Source organism: Ascaphus truei, chromosome 1 (assembly GCF_040206685.1).
Source record: "Ascaphus truei isolate aAscTru1 chromosome 1, aAscTru1.hap1, whole genome shotgun sequence".
NCBI classification, from domain to species: Eukaryota; Metazoa; Chordata; class Amphibia; order Anura; family Ascaphidae; genus Ascaphus; species Ascaphus truei.
Genome location: NC_134483.1, coordinates 515,521,706 through 515,542,034, shown reverse-complemented (window position 1 = coordinate 515,542,034; position 20,329 = coordinate 515,521,706). Strand labels below are relative to the sequence as shown.

At 45.3% G+C, this 20,329-nt stretch overlaps 1 protein-coding gene across 4 annotated transcripts in view; it reads left to right on the top strand.

Moving 5' to 3' along the window:
• The first annotated feature begins 95 nt into the window (after positions 1 to 95).
• TACC3 (transforming acidic coiled-coil containing protein 3) overlaps positions 96 to 20,329 on the top strand; it is a 71,478-nt gene continuing 51,244 nt past the window's right edge. For 3 of the 4 annotated variants that reach the window (XM_075571194.1, XM_075571195.1, XM_075571192.1), the window contains exons 1-5: positions 96 to 250; positions 12,130 to 12,292; positions 12,739 to 12,884; positions 15,109 to 16,284; positions 18,220 to 18,298. In XM_075571194.1, the coding sequence (XP_075427309.1) occupies positions 12,131 to 12,292; positions 12,739 to 12,884; positions 15,109 to 16,284; positions 18,220 to 18,298 (1,563 nt within the window). In that variant the 5' untranslated portion in view covers positions 96 to 250; position 12,130. The other variant, XM_075571193.1, reaches the window with a different exon arrangement.

Sequence of the window (20,329 nt, the reverse complement as noted above, 5' to 3'; positions counted from 1 at the left end):
CGCGCTCCCGAGCCAGCAACAGTACCCCCGACTCGGCGCGCGCCCCCTCGGCATTCCACGCTCCCTATTGGCTCGTTCGTATCAACGTTTTGACGTCACGCGCCGCCGGAGCCTGAGATTGGAGGACAACGGCCAACGCTCAAAATTCAAAAAAAAGAAAGTGCGTAGTGTCCGAGAGAGGAGAGAGACACAGAGCGGCGCGAAGGGTTTAAATAACGAGGCGCATCGGTCCGCCCGGGTCCTCGCACAGGTAAGGGGGCTGCGGCGCCGCCCTGGGTGTGTATAGAGCGGCAGTGTCCCTTCCCGGAGTTCCGAGGTGTTTACAGGCCTCTCACATGTGGCTCATGGATGTCGGTGCAGGAGGTCAGTGCAGATTATAGGTGCGGGAGGTGTCAGTGCAGGATATAGGTGCCGGAGGTGTCAGTGCAGGATATAGGGGCGGGAGGTGTCAGTGCAGGATATAGGAGGCGGGAGGTGTCAGTGCAGGATATAGGGGGCGCTGGGTCAGTGCAGGATATAGGGGGCGCTGGGTCAGTGCAGGATATAGGGGGCGGTGGGTCAGTGCAGGATATAGGGGGCGGTGGGTCAGTGCAGGATATAGGGGGCGGTGGGTCAGTGCAGGATATAGGGGGCGGTGGGTCAGTGCAGGATATAGGGGGCGGTGGGTCAGTGCAGGATATAGGGGGCGGTGGGTCAGTGCAGGATATAGGGGGCGGTGGGTCAGTGCAGGATATAGGGGCGGTGGGTCAGTGCAGGATATAGGGGCGGGAGGTGTCAGTGCAGGATATAGGTGCGGGAGGTGTCAGTGCAGGATATAGGTGCGGGAGGTGTCAGTGCAGGATATAGGTGCGGGAGGTGTCAGTGCAGGATATAGGGGGCGGTGGGTCAGTGCAGGATATAGGGGGGGTGGGTCAGTGCAGGATATAGGGACTTCCATGCAAGCAATGCTTTCTACGGTGAAAAGTCTGCAGTTGGTGGTATGCACGGATCCCTATTGCTACTACAATGTGTTTTTTTATCTTCATTTATTTGTATTTACTTTACAAAAATAAACACTCGTTTATTGGACATGAATGTCAAAAACAGGGCTGGAAAAAACGCACCGTTGTTAATAGTACATAATCCACACAAGCCCACATAATCATTGTATCTGGTTAAAGATGTATGCTGGAGATAACAAAATCATACAGGGAACTAACAGGACCCGGACCCACCAAGGGGAAAAACATCCTAAACCGCAAGATCTGACTCTGGATATAACACACGCGGTAAGTTATCTGGCAGTATGTGGCAGATATAGTTATTGCTCCTGTGCACGAGACAGGTACTCATGCTAAGGGCTGGGACCCTGACTGCTGCCTGAGGCTGCGCTTATAGTGCCGGCGACGCGATGGTGATGTTGGGCTGCGGTCGCTGGAAAAATCAAATTGAGATGACTTCCAGCGATCGTGACCAATGCATTTGTTTTGATGCGATGTTGCTGGCACTATAAGTGCAGCCTGAGGCCTCGTTCAGGGTGCCAGAGACAGGAGTTAGGCCTCGTTCAGGGTGCTGGCTTCGGGGGCAGGGCGTGCTGCCGTGAGCAACAAAGTATTCAATTTGAATACTTGTTGTCAGGGTAGCTACTGCCCTGCCTCCGAAGCCAGGCGTTGCTGCTGACGACAGCTTCAGTAAACGAAAATTTCGTTTCTTGGAGCTGAAGCAGCGTCACAGGGACCAAGGCAGCCAATGAAATCATTCTTCAGAATGATTTCATGACTGCAGCTTGGATACTTTACCCTGCGTCTGTAGCCCCGCCCCCTCCCCAACGCTGAAAAGTCTGCTGGGGGATAATCACATGTCTCCCAGCAAACTCCCAGCACTGCCTGCCTCCCGCCCTCCCTCCGAGTCCTCAGCTGGCAACCTGAACGAGGCCTTAGGCCCCGGACATGTTCCCTGCGTGCTTGCGGAAGCGTGCTGACGCGCTCTCCCGCTCAGCACTGAGCCCCTACAGCCGCAATTAGAGCGGCTTTAGTAGGGGCTCACCTGCGCTTCCGCGCGCTTGCGGAAGCGCAGGTCTTAGGGGAATTTAAAATTCCCCCGCTTGCCGGCGAGACAGGCCGGTCACGTGAGCGGTTCGCCCAATGAGGGCGAACCAGCTCCGTGACGTCACTGGCCCGCCCCCGGCCAGTGACGCGCCCGCTCCCGGCCCGCCCCCTGACGGTCTGTCCCCCTTCTGCCCGATCCCTGTCCCCCTTCTGCCCGATCCCTGTCCCCCTTCTGCCCGATCCCTGTCCCCCTTCTGCCCGATCTCTGCCCCCCTTCTGCCCGATCCCTGCCCCCCTTCTGCCCGATCCCTGTCCCCCTTCTGCCCCGATCCATGTCTCCTGTGTGTGTGTGCGTGTGTGTGTATGCATGTGTGTGTGTATGCATGTGTGTGTGTATGCATGTGTGTGTGTATGCATGTGTGTGTGTATGCATGTGTGTGTGTATGCATGTGTGTGTGTATGTGTATGCGTGTGTGTGTATGTGTATGCATGTGTGTGTGTGCATGTGTATGCATGTGTGTGTATGCATGCATGTGTGAGTGTATGCGTGTGTGCGTGCGTGCGCGAGCGCGCGTGTGTGTGTGTGTGCGCGCGTGTGTGTGTGTGTGCGCGCGTGTGTGTGTGTGTGCGTGTGTGTGTGTGTGTGCGTGCGTGCGTGAATATATTTATCAAAGTTGCACAATGTTAATAAATAATTTATTCTCACATGTCTTTTTTTTTAATTTTTAAAATATTATATAATATACACACACACACACACGCACGTACTCACGCACGCACGCACGCACACACACACACACACACACATGTTCCCCAGTGACACACACACACTGACAGCTACCAAGTGACACACACACACACAGTGATACCCGCCTCCCAAGCGCTTGCTGTCTCCTCTGTAAGGACAGCAAAAAGCTCCTGGTAGAGCGAGCGGCAGCAAGCGAGAGCGAGCAAGCGCCAAACATGGCCAAGGCCTTAGAGGGCAGACGTTTGGGAGGGGGGGCGGCAGTCTGCTGCGCAATGTGTGTTCATCCCCAGCAGACTTTTTTAGGAGGCGGGGAGGGGGCGGGGCTACAGACCTGAGGTTAGGGATCCAAGTTGCAGTCTTGAAATCATTCTCAAGAATGATTTCATTGGCTGCCGAGGTCCCAGTGACGCTGCTGCAGCTTCAAAAAACGAATTTTTCGTTTATTGAAACTAGCCAGCATCAACTCCGGGCTTCGGAGACAGGGCAGCAGCTACCCTGACAACCAGTATTCAATTTGAATACTTTGTGTCCCACGGCAGCACGCCCTCCCTCCGAAGCCTGCACCCTGAACGAGGCCTGAGTCACTGCTGCTTGTCCTGTCACGCAGGGAGGAGGGGGGGAGGGGTGTGCTGTATCCCCCACCCCGGTGGTAATATGGAGTCATGTTGCTTGCGTTGCGGTTTAGGTTGGTTTCCCCCTTGGTGGACCTGGGTCCTTTTGGTTTCCTGTATAATCTTGTTCTCCAGCATACACGCGATACTTTTTACTTTTCTTCATATACAGTATCTTTTTGTTTAGATTTTCTAGTGTTGGTGGTTGTTCATGTTAAATAAATTTGCTTTTATTTTATCTTTTTGGGAGTGCCTTTTTTTATTTTATTTTTTAAGGTTTTACCTCGACTGTTGCAGTGGGCGTATTATTTATTTATTTTCCCGTCCATATTTTCTAGGTTGTGCCGATTTTTTTATTTTTTATTTTTTTAATTAAATTTTTTACAGATGGTGTAACAGGTTGCGAGGAGGAAGGGAGATATCTGGCATCGTAGCTTTAAAGATAACGCTCGCTCGTGTGTAGCTGTTGCGTTCAGTGGGTCCAGCAAGGCTTTGCTTCGGCAGTGAAAGGGTTAATTGCAGTGCCCATCTAGACCCACTGCACCCAGCCTATGTGTTGGTCCAGGGGCTGTCAACCTGTAAGGATCAATATATGTGCTATTTTGAGGGGCTGTAGTCCAGAAAGAAAGAAATATTGTGGCAGAGAACAGTACTGATTTGTGTTTGTTATTGATATCTGAGGCAGTTTGTTTAAAAAATCAGCGAGGCTGACCCCAAATCGATGGGTTTCTCAGAAAATGTTTGAGATTTGACATGTCTGCCAGTTTCCAGAACTGAGCAGATGTTTCTGTTGTTGGCTATAATTGCAATTGCAGCTCTCAAAGGGCTGGAAATGCGACCTGAATGTTCGAGGTGGGTTAAGGCCCTGGGATCGCACGACCCTGGAGCTGGAATAACTGCAGCATTGGAAGGGTTAAATAACAGGGGACCCTTGTAAAAGTTGTATCCGTCAACTAAGTATTCCAAAGGGTGAAAAAGCGGAGCAACAGCATGCAAAAAATGAAGGGGCTACGATACAAAAGCTACATTAAAAACAGCTTTATTGATAAGGTGACGGGATGGCTTGAGCAGGGTGGATCACTCTTTTTTGCATGCTGTTGCTCGTTTTTTTTTTCTCTCCACCCTTTGGATTACCTGCATGATGTTAAGAGCGTGAAGCACGCACCAGTTCTGGACAAGCATCAGACCGTGAGTAATTTCAAAGTAATTTACAATGGACTTTAAAGAAGAGTGCACATATCTGTGCTCTAGGTTGAGCTGTTCACATAGGTAGACAACGAGCGAAGACTGCTCATTCACAGTCATTGACTCCATTATCTACCGGAGGATTTCATATATATATATATATATATATATATATATATATATACACACTATTTCCTGAGCTCATATATACTATGGATTAAATATCACACTCACTGATGCATTTATGGTCTAAGGCCCCGGACACGCTTACCGCTGGCACGCTGAGGCTCAGGGAAAGCGGGTGCTTTCCCTGGCCTTGCGGTTGCTTACTGCACGCGCTCTCAGGGGGCGGTCCGGGGGCGGGCCAGTGACGTCACGGGGCTGGTTCGCCCTCATTGGGCGAACCGCTCACGTGACCGGCCTGTCTCGCCGGCAAGCGGGGGAATTTTAAATTCCCCTAAGACCTACACTTCCGCAAGCGCAGGTGAGCTCCTACTAAAGCCGCTCTAATTGCGGCTGTAGGGGCTCAGTGCTGAGCGGGAGCGAGCGTCAGCACGCTTCCGCAAGCAAGCGCCAAACATGTCCGGGGCCTAACTCACAAGCAAGCTAATTACTTCAAAGCTACATATTGCTACTCTTTATTCAGGATCCGTAAGTACTGATAAATAGAATAAAAGAACAAAGTTCTAGTTGAGTATTAAGTAAGGCCTTGATTATAGTAGGTTCGGGTGTGTGCGTGTGCCCTTGTGACGTCAAGCGTGAAACCCGCACTGAAGGCAACAGGGAGGCGTGGCCATGATGTCATGTGAGCAGTTCACCCTCATTGGCTGAACCGCTCGCGTCACTCAGCCATTGCTCGGCACTATCAATTTGCCTGCTCAAAATTCGCGTGCTTGGACTTGTCGTTCACGTGCACACAATTAAAACCAGTCATTTGTTGACATGTGCTGCAGTTATAATCACAGCATAAGATTTTTCATCTAGCTGAAATCTGAGCTTAGCCAGCGAAATTGTGCTAGCGTGCGCGCATGACGGCGCGCAATGGCACGACCGCGTTTTGAAAAGACGATAACATTTTGTCTAAGCGTGTCACGTGAGTGGCTCAGCCAATGAGGGCGAACCAGCTTCATGACGCCTCCCTAATCGCCTGCAGCTCAGTTCACACATCGCTGGGGCTGCAGGTGTGCGTGAGTCTGTGGGGTCCGTCGCGTGTGCGCAGGTAGTATAATCTTAATGGAGATGGAGCTCTCATCCGTTTACAGGATAAAGGATGCGGTGACCGCACTGCTGGAGGGGCCATGACACTTGTCGCGTCCCCTCTGGCACTGAGAAGGGTTAAATAAGCCTGGTTTCTGCTGACCCCAATAGTCCTTATCTGGGAGAAAATCATTCCTGGCAAAATAAAGGAAGGAGATTTTTGTTTGTGTGGTTTTTTTTTTTTTTTGCAGGGAAAAATAAAGATGGCTGTGGGTCACCTAATCAGAAGCTGTGATGTTGTAGTGTTTTATTTGTTTCCAGGGTCAGGCTGATGTTAGGGGCTATACCAAAGCTGCCCAGTTATGAATAACTAGTTTGTCAGAGACAAGGAAAAAAAGGTGATGTAGAAATAGCGCTAAAGAACCAATAATGAACAATAGACCCTAGATGAGGGTGAACCCTCTAATGGGGTAGAAGGCTGCCTGGTGGAACCTGATAGTACAATCAGAAAAGATACAAAAACAAGAGATACCGGCGCCTAATGAGTCCAATTAGATGATAGTCCTGGAATTCCAGACAGAAGGAAATATGTCCCAAAGTGATGACTTAGCAATTCCTCAATCTTAGGGTAATCATGCAACTTCATCCGTATGGAGTATGGCATGAAACGAGAAAAGAACAAGATATAGTGCAACACAGCTAACAACAATCACTCAGACAGACTTACAAAACAACACAAACAAGACTAACATAAACACACGAGCAAAGCTGGAAGTAAAAGTTAGTTTAATACAACTATAAAACAATAAAATGAATGGACGAAGAGCTCAGGGAACGCCAATCCGGTAGAGTAAAACCGAAGCGCTACTCATAGGACGGCTGCTTGGTACAAGCAATGGATGTCAGGTAAGGGATAGGATCTGTCCTCTAGCTGGGAAATGTAATTCACCGGCGTATTCCCCCGTGTCCCGTGCTCCTCAAACCAGAAGTGACGTCACCGGATGTTTTGTCACAGGTGGGCGGAGATCCTTCCTACTACTGCTCCAAAGCCTCAGCCTGTCTGGACGATCTGAGGAGAGGAGTGCTGAGGCTTTGGAGCAGTAGTAGGAAGGATCTCCGCCCACCTGTGACAAAACATCCGGTGACGTCACTTCTGGTTTGAGGAGCACGGGACACGGGGGAATACGCCGGTGAATTACATTTCCCAGCTAGAGGAGGACAGATCCTATCCCTTACCTGACATCCATTGCTTGTACCAAGCAGCCGTCCTGTGAGTAGCGCTTCGGTTTTACTCTACCGGATTGGCGTTCCCTGAGCTCTTCGTCCATTCATTTTATTGTTTTATAGTTGTATTAAACTAACTTTTACTTCCAGCTTTGCTCGTGTGTTTATGTTAGTCTTGTTTGTGTTGTTTTGTAAGTCTGTCTGAGTGATTGTTGTTAGCTGTGTTGCACTATATCTTGTTCTTTTCTCGTTTCATGCCATACTCCATACGGATGAAGTTGCATGATTACCTTAAGATTGAGGAATTACTAAGTCATCACTTTGGGACATATTTCCTTCTGTCTGGAATTCCAGGACTATCATCTAATTGGACTCATTAGGCGCCGGTATCTCTTTTGTAGTTTGTCAGAGAGCTTTTATCCAACAATGCTAAGACACCATATGAGGTTGATACTAATCGCATCTTCTTGATGGCAAAATGGACTTGTCATGCTCAGTATAATTTTCATTATGGGGAGAAGTGTGGTAATTCTTTGTTAACAAAGCATTAATGTGTTCGCTAGTGCTGTAGTTAATTCATTGCTAACTGCGTGGTTTCTCTACCCATTATATTGACTAAGGGCCATAGTCTGAGGGGAGAGGGTGATATTATGCAGCAAAGAATCCTCCATTGCGCACAGCTTCTGAAACACAAAATGCATTTCAGCAGCATAATATAGTGAATTCAGACACAATAGTTAATTGATGGCTTTTGTAGTGTAGTGTGAATGGGGAGCGGGGAGTTGAATGATTTTTAAATTAAAGATCATTTTCTAAATTAATGATCATGTTGGGACATTTCATTAGTGGGACTTCTCACAGGCAGATGATTTTTGAATTAAGTAGAAATAGCTGTGTTGGTTCAGTTGCAATTGTGGAGAATAAATTAGTACTTCAGTATTAGGTGATAACTTTTTTTTATTTGGACTAACAATAGTTCTTATAAGGCTGAGGTGGGGGTCTTCCGGGATGCGAGCCCCCACACATGCTCTCTGTGCTCCTCCTCTCTTCCCCCCCCCCCCCCGGTCGGTATACACACACATACACTTCCCCCCCCCCCAACCTTTTGGAGGTGGGGGAAGCTCTGACTCTCTCCAGCCCCCAGCGCTGATAGGCTCACCAGCGCACCACGTGACGCGTCACTGCTCGGGATCGCAATCCTCTTGCATCCCCTGGCGGCTGAGCGTGTTGTGAGCCTCGTCGGAAGGAGGCAGCGGGGACAGACAGGCATGAGGTAAGGGGCTGGTGGCCCGCGCGCGGCCGTCCGCAGCGGGTTCTCAGCCTAAGGCCGTGGGCACGGCTGACCCGCACTCATGCTTGGCAGTGAGCCCCTGCAGCTGCAATGAGAGCGGCTTTAGCAGGGTGCAGAAGCGTAGTCGTCAATTTTTTTTTTTGGTTGTGTGACATCACTGGCCCGCCCCCCCCCCCCCCCCCCCCCGACATGTCCCCGGACGGCGCGCGAACTAAGGCCAGGGAAAGCACCCGCTTTCCCTCAGCCTCCGCACGGCTGGAGTCTATGGACTCGGCCAAAGAAAAGCTTTCGGGAGAGCTCTCTTCCTTAGGTCTGCAATACTGATTAACGAAGATTCCATGAGTTTAACACAGATGAAAAACGAAGATGCATTTATTCATTCTCTGCATCAGCTGCCTAAGGCCCGTAATAAAGTGGGCGCGCTTGCTCCACCATGCGCGCAGCACTTACAATTGGTTGTGTTTAGCCAGCCGTTCTATACTAGGTCCGTGTGCACGCACGACAGTGAGCGCAGAGCCGGCCGATCGGGGGGAAAGACTCTGAAAAGTATGTTTTCACGCTGCTACCCGTTGCGCGTCACGCACTTATACAGTGTGTATGTATGTGTACACCATGGGCAGATATAGTACTCACAATCACTTCAAGTATTTGCTGCACTAGGATTGAGCATTTATTAAATGGGGGAAAAAATAATTCCAGGCGAAAGCCAGTACATGAATAATTAATGCAACATTCGTCATGGCCACGCCCAGCCATGACCACCTGTCGTTCAAAGCACAGACCTGTACACAGTGTGCTTCACGTGCACGAGGGCCAACTATAAAACAAGCCTTGGGCTATGCTTATGGTGACGTCAGGCTGGAAAAATCAAATTGAGATGACTTCCAGTGATCGCAGCCGAGCTGTCGTGTTGCGCTTACAATAACCCACACGACAGTGGCAATGCATTTGTTTTGACGCAATATTGCTGTCGCCGGCACTGTAAGTGCAGCCTTAGATGGCGATCTTCTCTTTTTTTTTTTTTTTTTTTGTTTTGTTTTTTTTTTAAACATTTTTTTACATCCGTGTTAAATTCATGGAATATTTGTAAATCAGTATTGCTGACTTGATGAAGAGAAAACTCTCGAAAGCCATCACCTTATACTGAAGTACTCATAAAATAATTTAAAAATCCAAATCCTTATTGGAATGTTTAAATGTACGCAAGAACGGAAAACATTTGAACTGAAAATTATAATGCTCTTTGGCATTAAAACAAGCGGTCTTAATGCTGATATGGGGTTTGTCATGGAACAAGAACAACACTTTTGTTCAACCCCCTTCTTTCCTTTGCAACTTCTGCTTGTCAGTTCTTATTTTTAGCTGCATGGAGTTTGCATACACATACTGTGCCTGTGTGACATGTAACAATGTTGCATTTCTTGCCTCTGGGCATGAAATCAGTGAGCTGCAGCCTCTGAGATCCTCACTAGAATGGGCTAGTCTGCCACCCTCCTGTTTGTTCAAGGATAGTCTGTCCCAAGACTATTCCCTTTACCCACACTGCCCCTCACTTCTTTTTCCACCCTGGAGACAGTGAGTACAGCACCCTTCTCTGTTATCTCCCTCGGTGAGGCCATTTCTTTTTACCTGTTTCTAATTACAAATCACTACTAAACACCATCCACAAGAGCCTGTATTTACTGCTGCTTTTCCAATAAAGTGAAGGAAATATTTAAGGACTTGGAGTGATTTGGAAAGGGAGCTGAGTTAATGCTATCTGGGGCCATTCACACATCACACGTGACCCTGGCTTCAGAATAGGGTTTCTTACACACTTCTAAATTTTTGTAATGTTTCTCTCTGCCGCTCTGTTCATTTTACCATCCCCTCTGCCATGATTCCTACACATATTCGGTCTTTATCTGTATTTTTACGTCTATTTAACTCTTTCGATATTTTGTAAGTCTTTGTTGCTTAACGATCAAAAGTTTGTCTTATTACATCAATTGTTCAAATAAAAAAACCTATCCCCTAATACTAGCCCCTTGAACCCTGATGATGTACTTACCATAATACCCTCTTACTATCTCTGTAAGTTCTCCCTACTTTACACTTAAATTGTAAACTCTTTGGGGCAGGGACTCCCTTTCCCATTGTCACATTCATGTCTGAAGTGCTTATTCTCCCTGTTATATTATGTCACTTCTATTACTGCTGTGAAGCGCTATGTACCTGAATCGCGATATAAAGAAAGTTGAACATAAAATACTGAAGTAATCATTTCTGGACACTAATTGTCATTGCCTAACTTTAATCACCTGAGAATCTCTTCCTAAAAGCATTTATAACTAAGCAAATATATTGTTTATGGCTATTTTAAAATAAAATGGTTATCGGGGTGCTTTTTTTTATTTTGGCCACCCAAAAATAGAGAGCTATCAAATAGTCTGATACAAGTAATGGAAACTCTGCAGCAAGATGGCGGCCTGCTTCTTTGATCTTGCTCTATCCCTGTTGGCTGTAGACTTGGGAAGCCTGCAGAGAATTTGGTAAACCTTTAGATAATGGAGACCACTGTGGCTTTATGATCTTCAATATGAAAATCTGTACCCCTTCAGTTGTGTTTATTTTTTTTTTTTTTTTTTTAATTTAAATTGAATGAAACCAATGCTTTTTAGAGACCTTAACTCCCCCCCCCCCCCCCCGCCCCCTGTATTGCATCCTTTACTTGGGAAAGGTGTCTGTTACTTTAGTTTTCTGTATTTGTAATTGTAATGTCTTAATACATGTAGCTTTATTCACATCTTCTAAAAGGGGCAGTCATTTAGTGGGTAAAAAAAAGTATATCTTGGAAGGATTTTGAAGATGTAGTAAAACAAAACGTTACGTTTTTGTTTAGAAAATAAGTGACAATACAGGTCAATTCTTCAATTGTCCGCAAATAAACCTATGGGGTATTCCCCAAAATGTTGCCCAGACATCTGCAAAAAAAAATGAAATGAATCAAGATGTCTTGTCATGAGACTTCAGAATGGTGCGGCCAGTTAAAGAATTTACATGTGTTGGTTTTGTCCATGGTGGAGTTGAGGTCCCAGCCATTCTTCGCAACCAGCACATTAGGAACAGCCATATATTACCATCAATGACAGGAGTGCGGTAAGCCTGTTATAAATATGTACTGTATAATAGGTGAATTATTTCCATATAGATTTTGGGATCTATAAACTGTTTTATAAATCCAAATTGTATAAAGAACTAAAACCTGGTAATAATAATAAATATAATATTTACGTAGCGCTTTACAGACATTTTTGCAAGCACAGGTCCCTGCCCCGTGGAGCTTACAATCTGTGTTTTTTTTTTTTTTTGCCTGAGGCACAGGGAGATAAAGTGATTTGCTCAAGGTCACCCTGCTTCAGGCTACCCTGCTTCAAACTCTGTGCCAGTCAGTGTCTTTACTCACTGAGCCACTTCTCATCAGGGAGGAGTGGCTCAGTGAGTAAAAGACACTGACTGGCACTGGGTTTGAAGCAGGGGAACCTGGTGTCGGCTCCTTGTGCCTCGGGCACCAAAAACATAGATTGTAAGCTTCACGGGGCAGGGACCTGTACCTGCAAAATGTCTCTGTAAAGCGCTATACAAGAACATGCTTATTATTATTATTATTATTATTATTATTATTATTAAAACAGTAGGTTTTACAATGAGGATGACCACCCCCCTTCGTTTAACCTGTTAAATATACAACTCCTCTTTGTCCTAGGAGGGCTTCCTTTAAAGCAACATGCTATCAGGTCTGTGTGGTTCCTTATCAGTGGTATTACAGCTAGTTTATTACACCCATTTTAATGTTTTCCTTTTTAGAATGAGTCTGCAAGCAATAAATGATGAAAATATCATAAATGATGTAACAGCCGAGCCGTGTGACTTCCTGCTAACGTCCCCACAGCCCACAGGGAGACCTTCTATTCTTCGGCTTTCACAAAAAGAGAATCTGCCACCAAAAATTGTACTTAAAAACACAAAGGTATGTTTAGTATTCGATTCCCCCCTCCCCCTCCTCCTTTCCCCTCTAAAGACTTGACAATGTAAATATTTAGAGTTTGGTCCCTCCAATGTCAGCTGTGATGTACATGACCCCTCCCCCACCCCCCAAACAGGTCAGGTTTTCAAGATATCCCTGCTTCCGCACAGGTGGCTCAGTTTTTGTTTGAAGCAGAGATCCTGAAAACCTGACCAGGAGGAGGGAAGGGGGGTTAAATCTTTTTATAGAATGGTAACTCCTTGTCCTCATCTCAAATTCCAGTGGTTGGGTGCCTCCTTTATGATATTAGTGACTTGGGGTATCTCATGGGAATTTTGCTTTTGTGTCTGAACTTTGTAGGCTAATTCTTTTCTTCCTGAATTTATTTTGGGGAAAACCCATTAGACAATGTTTTCCCATGTATTAATGTCTCTAATCCTGCACTTCAGGTAACCTTTCAGACACCAATGAGGGATCCACAGACGCACAGACTTGTTAGTCCAAGTGCTGCAAGCAAACATGAGGACCCTCTTACACTGGATGAGTGTACACAAGCACTGGAACAGCTCCACCTGTCCGTATCTAATACCTTAGGGCAAGTATCTACTGAATACTACTTTATATAGCGCCAAAAGTGTACTTGGCGCTTCACAAAGAATACAGTACAGGGAATTATAATTATACAATAAGTGCAGCAAAATCAGACAATAGGAAAGGAAATCCCTGCCCCGAAGAGCTTACAATCTAAGAGTTTTTTGATGGGGAACTGACAGAGAAAGCAGGTGAGGGAATAAGTTCTACTGTATAGATGGCAGTGCTTGCTCACAATGGGTGGTAGGAGTGACTGAGTGTGGGACAGTAACCACGAGTGCAAACTATTGGGATGCTTGATTTGTGGGGCAAGTATTAAGGTTAGTCAAATAACTGAATGGTTAACACACTTTACAGGGGAAGAAATGGCAGGGAGGCATGGGTGAAATCAGATGTGTATGTCTGGCTTCAGTCTTAGGTTAGATCCCCAGCAGCAGGAAGGAGTAGATAGAGGGTGTGAATATAGGATTTGTGTGGGTGTTTTTTTATTGAGGGGTAAAGAGGTTGTTGGGAGAGAAGTGTAGAAATAATGGTGCAGTGGGATGTTGTAGAGAACAGAAATACTCACAAAGGAGTGAGGAAACAGTAAACAGAAAAAGAAATAGGGAGGGCATAGTGAGATGCAGGAGGAGAGAGCTCCAAGGTACTGGAGGATAAATGTGTACAAACAAATCACAGATGATAAAAGTTAATGTCTCACAGTGGCAAAGTTGTAATGCAGAGTCAAGATCTTCCTCCAATTTCAACTCAAATTAACTCTTGTAGACACTTATGATGTGACGCTTTTGATGTTACACAGCCATATGCCTAATAGCCATGCTACAGTGACATAAGTACCCTATTCACATGCATTTGATTAACACTTAAGGGAGGGGTTTGTCTAATCAACTCACAGACATACAAAATATAGTGTATAGAAATCTATGTATGCCTCACCACATGCACATATTTTGTGTATGCACCACTTCACAAAATAAGATACTTATTACTACATGGCATCTAGTTGATTTGCGTTAATTTTTTTTTTTTTGGCGTGTTTTATATATTTTAAATTTAAATACAGGTTTATTCTATTTGGATCTTGTCATTTGGACCCAGACCATTGTTTACTTGTGTGCCAGAAAATGCACTAATCCAGGGGTGACCAACTTCAGTCCTCAAGTGCCACCAACAGGTGGAGGCCCTTGATGACTGGAGTTGGCCAGTCCTGCTCTAATTGATTGGAAGCCATGTTTAATTAAAATGGCTATGCAGTGAGCCTCTTCATTGTTAAATATAGATTTTACGTCTAGTTGGCACTCGTACTTCTCTTGACTATGGCTCCGATTTAGCTCAATATTTTCCTAAACTGGCAGGTTGTAAAGGCTATCTGAAGTCACTAAAAAAAAGGATAGCCATTTCAAAGTTCCTAAAAATTGTAAACTGCTTTAGAGATCTGCTTGCTATTTTGGAGTTTTTGTGGATTGGAAGTCCTATTACAAAGCCTTTCCATACGGAGATAACACCGACAATGCAACCTTTATGGTGCAATTCCTGACACTAAGGCCTTGGACATGGTGCAGGGAGCGGCGCTGACCTGTGCTGAGGCGCGCGCATGCTTACCAGTGAGCCCCTGCAGCCGCAATGAGAGCGGCTTTAGCAGAGGCTCGCGCTCGCTTGCGGAAGCGTGTTTCTTAACAAATCTTCAGTTTCGGCGCTCACGGGAGCGCAGGGCCGGTCACGTGAGCGGTTCGCCCAATGAGGGCGAACCAGCTCTGTGACATCACTGGTCCGCCCACGGACGGCGCACGCTCTAAGGCCAGGGAAAGCACTGCTTTCCCTCAGCGCGCCTCCGCACGGCTTCAGTGTCTGTGGACTAAGCCTAAGGGTGCTGAATATTTTGGTTTCCTGTGTTTAATGCCTCTTACTGTATGTTTCATTGTAGTCTAGAAAAACACTTCAGCTAGTGTTCCAGGTCCACATTTTGGTAGCTAAAATCTTGGTTATGTTTTTATTAGATCTGCACGATTGCATGCGTCATGTGACTTCAAAACCCCACCCTCATTACATAGAAACCTAAGCTCCCAATGCTCATCTATTTTTTGAACACAAAGGTATACATGTGTTTCACTTTTCTGGAGATGTGTCAAATGTAGCATTATCTACCAGACTTAATAATTTTCTGCAATCCAGAAAAAGTATATAATAAAAATGATACTCAATGCATTGTACATTTTCTTTTCATACAGGCTAAATCTGGAAGAACCAGAAAAATTAAGCAACAATTGCATCAATGACCAACCCTCATCTTATCCAGATGAAGAAATGCCAGTTAAAAGCTCGGGGAGTTATAGCATTGATTTTGGCAATTTGGGTGACTTGAATCCATTTGAAAGCACTACCCAAATGCAAAATTCACCTTTGAAAACTGATGGCACTTTTGAAAAATATTTCCCAAGTACCCCTGACTTGGAGTTGTGCATGGCTAAAAACTTGTCTGAAACGCCTCTCAGTGTTGCAAATAATTCTTGTGAAGATGTGATCACTTATTCTCCACCACATCCCAACTCTCCTGTTACAGTACAAGTATGTTCTGAAAGTGTTACAGTAAAAGACTGTTCTGAAAGTGATGTCTTAAATACATCTGGTAAGAATACTGCATTAGATGACATGCTTCCTTTGACAGAGTCAAATATTACAGAAGATGTGATGCTAAATCCAAATGCGAACAATGACCTTGGAAAAGACCTTGCTTTACTTGAGACATGTACCACAAATGACAACGTGATGGATACCATAACAAATTCTGCTAATGGGGAAATGAGTAGTGTTGAACCTTTAAGAGATGCAGAAGTTCACAATTCCCCACCTATTCCAAAAGTATCTTACAAATTTGACCCTGATCAAGTAGATTCAATTGATCCTTTTAAAATGGGCGGTTCAAAGGTACAAAATTCACCTACCAGTGGGAAGAACTCCCTTTCAGAAGATGCAGACGTAGTTAAAGCTGAACCTGTGAAGCTAGAGTTTGATTTCATTGATGGCAATGCCCCGGTTAGAAAGCCACCTCCAAAATTTGGAAAGAGGCCGGTAATCAAATCTGTACCCAAGAAACCAGCTGCTAGTCAAGAGAATGCATCAGAGAAGCTTAAAGTGCAATCGAATGAGAAAAAGACAGAAGATGAAATCCCTGTCCCTAAGGCGTCTTATAAATTTGATTGGAATACGTTCGATGATCCCAGTTTTAACCCCTTTGGATGTGGTGGTTCTAAAATCTCCAACTCGCCTAAAAACCAGAAGACGACCAACGACAAATTAAGTGCTGGAGAGGAGAGTCTGCCAAAGGTGGAATCTGCTTCTATAAGTTTGTCAAACAATCAGGATGACATTGATCAAACCATAGTAAATGAAACTTGTGAAAATGAGTGAGTACAATTTTTTTTTTTTTTTTTTTTTTTTTTAATGGTTGGTCAAGCTCATGCAAAATATAGTTCAAGTTTAATCCATGCTTTTAGGATCACTATAGTGTTGCTAACTTGATAAAGTAATTTGAAATGCCACTATAGCTGACTGGGCAGGATAATGCATGACTGCAAAGAATTAATGTTGGGGAAAAACGTCCATTGTGTCTGAGGCCACTTGCTTGGTGTAAAGTAATATTGCGCTTGACTACAAAATGTATTTAACATACTGGGATATATTTGAACTGCCCTAATGCATTTGTAAGATGCGTGGGCCAGGGGAGGAATTGACAATGGGGAATATAAATGGAAAGGAAGGTTGATTAGTCAATTTAGAGGCAAAATAGCTAGTGGAACTTTTAATAACAAAGTGGACAAGTCAATGGAGCTATGTGGAAGATATTGGATTATGCTTGGGGGAGTGCTAGTAACACCAATGACTACTATTTAACTAACCTGTGTTAATGACTGCAGAAGCACAAATGTAGTATCTATCACAAGTGGAAGTAAGGTAGAAGCGGGTAACTACATGCCAGTGAGCCTGTCGTACATATTCTAGTTTTATAAAGCTCGAGGATATAATGCAGTGTGGTGAAATGGGGGAACAGAATGGTATAAATTACAAACAAGTGGGATTTTAATGGGAGCACTGCAGAAAAGATTTGTTTAAATATCTATTGTTTCACTGAGTGGCTTGGTTAAGATCAGGGTAGAGTAAGCATATTTACTGTAGATTTTAATTCCGCCACTGACACTGTCTCACATAGACAACTAAAAGTTGCAATCCATTAGGTTTTAAGGTGGCTGAAGGATAGGTGACAGTTGTGGTAAATGGATTACATTCTAAGATGATCACCAGCAGTGTAACGTCCTGGATCTCAGACTCGTGATCTTTAATATCTTTTATTGACATTACAAATGTTGTTAAAGGAGCATTAAATGCTAATGGGGGGTTAGGTGGTGGTCTCTGCCATTTTGTAGATCATTGGTAAGACCTCACCTAGGGTACAGTCTTCAGTTCTGGAGACCATGTCTCCCCCCCCCCCCCCCCCCCCTCCTGCTCGGCTCCGGCGTCAAATGACGTTGCGGGGCCATGTGACGGCACATTGCCATGGCAACGTGACCCGCAGTGTCATTTGATGCTGGTTACCATGGCGGTCGCCAAAGATCAGTTGGGAGAAGCTGCAGAGCCCTCGCGTGGTCCCCCAGGCACTTCATTTAAGTGCCTTGGGGGAGAGCGCGGGACCTCTGTAGCCGCCGCGCCCCTACATTGCGCGCCCATGTGCTAGATCAAGAAGTCCTGCTCTGAGGCTGGAGGGTGGATGGCTCGGGAAATGTTAGAAAGTACTTCACAAAGCGCGGTGGATTCATGGAATAGCCTCCCAACAGGAGGCAGAGACTAACACGGAATTCAGAAATGCTTGCAATATCCTAAATAAGAAAGCAAGCCACGGATCAAATGTGTGTGAGGTTTTTAAGCAGATTAGCAGGAAACCAAGCAGTTCCTAGCTGCAGTCAATTTTTCATAGCAAAAAAGTAAATGTTTAGAAAGGTTGCCCCTCTAGGAGAGTGCATGGTTTTTTGAAGCTCTGTTTTTTTTTTTGCCAGGGGGAGGAGCAGGAGCCGTCATCTTTAGTCATTCATTTCTGAGTAATGAATAGCAGCTTTTGTACTAGCCAGATCTCCCATGTTTTTTCTTTATAAAGTTTAATATATTCTAGTAACAGGCTTTGGTTTTCCCGTAGTTACCTTTAAAATAAAAATGTTAGTTTATTTTTTTTTTGTGCTTCTGCTAAAACCCTGCATGGCTGTCAACTTTTTTGGCAACATTTATGCTCCCTAAAGACAATGTATTGCTCCTTATTTAGCCTGTAATCTGGTAGTATGTTAATATTACAGGTCTGTTAAGCAACCTTTTGCATTTGAAGACAAATCTATGATTTCAAGCTATCTGGATACAGAAGTTACAGATCAAAAGGTAGGTATTTTTTCTTTTCTTCCCTATTTGGATTAGAACTGATGTGACACTTGAGATGGGAAAACTGAAGAGAAATCCATGAGGGGCATTAAGTATAGTAGACCGGTCAAGACACAAGTCTTTGGTCCCTGCTTTGGTGCTAACTAATTCTGTTCCACTGTGGCTGGTAATGGTTGTGGAGAAGTGGGCTCCAGTCTAATGGTTACACGGAGTCTCCCCAATGTGCCTGTAAGCATGTTGCACATCTGTCCAAAATCCTGGTTTGCTGGTTATAAATCAATGTTTCCCCGCCCTCCCCTTCTATAAATACATATTTTGACAAGCTTTGTAATGTTTAATCATGAGACTCCTTTTCTGCCTTTTCCCTCAAGCACCCGCAGCAACACTGCATCTTTTCATATTGGAAGCATGCAAAAATTAGAGCAAGAATTTGGGGTTTTGTTTTTTTTAAGTGAAACTTCTTTGCTGGCACCTACAGAGTATTGATAGGGAACATCCCTTGTGTTGTAACAAAATGCCATGACGGAAGTGACGTCACGCTACTACAGTGCGCGCACCACACCCGCGCATGCGCAGGCCTCAAAGCGCTTCCCTTCAATTCCCGCGCACACGGAGGTTGGAGCCAGCAATGCACCGTGGTGGCTGGGCTCGCTGCACATGCGCCGTGGTGGCTGGGCTCGCTGCACATGCGCCGTGGTGGCTGGGCTCGCTGCACATGCGCCGTGGTGGCTGGGCTCGCTGCACATGCGCCGTGGTGGCTGGGCTCGCTGCACATGCGCCGTGGTGGCTGGGCTCGCTGCACATGCGCCGTGGTGGCTGGGCTCGCTGCACATGCGCCGTGGTGGCTGGGCTCGCTGCACATGCGCCATGGTGGCTGGGCTCGGCGCACGCAGACACACAGTCATGAGGAATTCAGTTGGTATAAATATAGACGTGCAAATAGCTAAAACGGGGGTAGGGTGGTGCCGAGCACACGCTTTGTAAGTCAGACTTCTTTGCGTTTTCTCACTGAAAGTGATGTTTTTATTTAAAATCCAAACACAATGACAAATACAATTTCTGTGACAAAAGAAGAATGCATGTGCTCGGCACACAACCTTTTTATTTTTCTCAGATGCTGTTCCACTTGGGATGTTATAGAACTTGTTTTATTGAGCCTTACGTGTCTAAGGTCTCGCTCAAACAGAACGCGATGCGGCGCACGTTCACCATTCTTTCGCTGCGTTCTGTGGGATGTTTCAAACAGAAAATGACACCCCGGCGGCGAAGTGCAGCGTTGTCGCGGCTGCAACTCTAGCTTTCAACTGAAGTTGAAATTTCAAGCGTCAGCCGCGTCACATGTACTTCGCCAGCCAATCACAAACACACACTTGTTTTTTTTTTTTTAAGTTACGCCCCCAATCGTGTCATTCTGTCTGCTGGGGATGTTCACACGTAGCCCAGCAGACAGAGGCTTGCGCATCCGTGTAGCAGCCTGTTTGAGGCCTTAAGTGTAAATCCGTGGGAATTTTATGCTAGAGTATTTCCCTATTTACCAATTGTTTTCTGGTATGGAGTGGTGTGTGTAAGAAATACTGTACATACATTTGTATTTCAAGTTCTTTAGTTTGACATTGTGGACAAACGGTGGGCCAAGTAGGCCTTTATCTGCTGTCAAATTCAATGTTGATACGTGATGAAATTTTTTTTTAAACTGAAGATTGAGCAAATATAAACAAATTAATTCAAAATACAGCATGTTAACCTCGTACCTGCCTCTGTCCTGCTCCCAGGAGTTGCCACGTCACCCATACCTATTCCCTAAGTTTTCACCTAGCCTTCTATTCTTCTGGCCTCTCCCCTCCACATGTTCTGGTTGGTAGTAGGACCTACTCAAACAAGTTCCAAGCTACACTTCCAACTTATCAGATGGGAAAGGTTAATGATGTAACCCACCTGCTTATAGTTTAGTTGTATTGTCCAGCATCTGTTTTCATTTGTTGGTTTTAGAATACCATAAAAACAAAGCTTCTAGATTTCTTGTGTACTTGT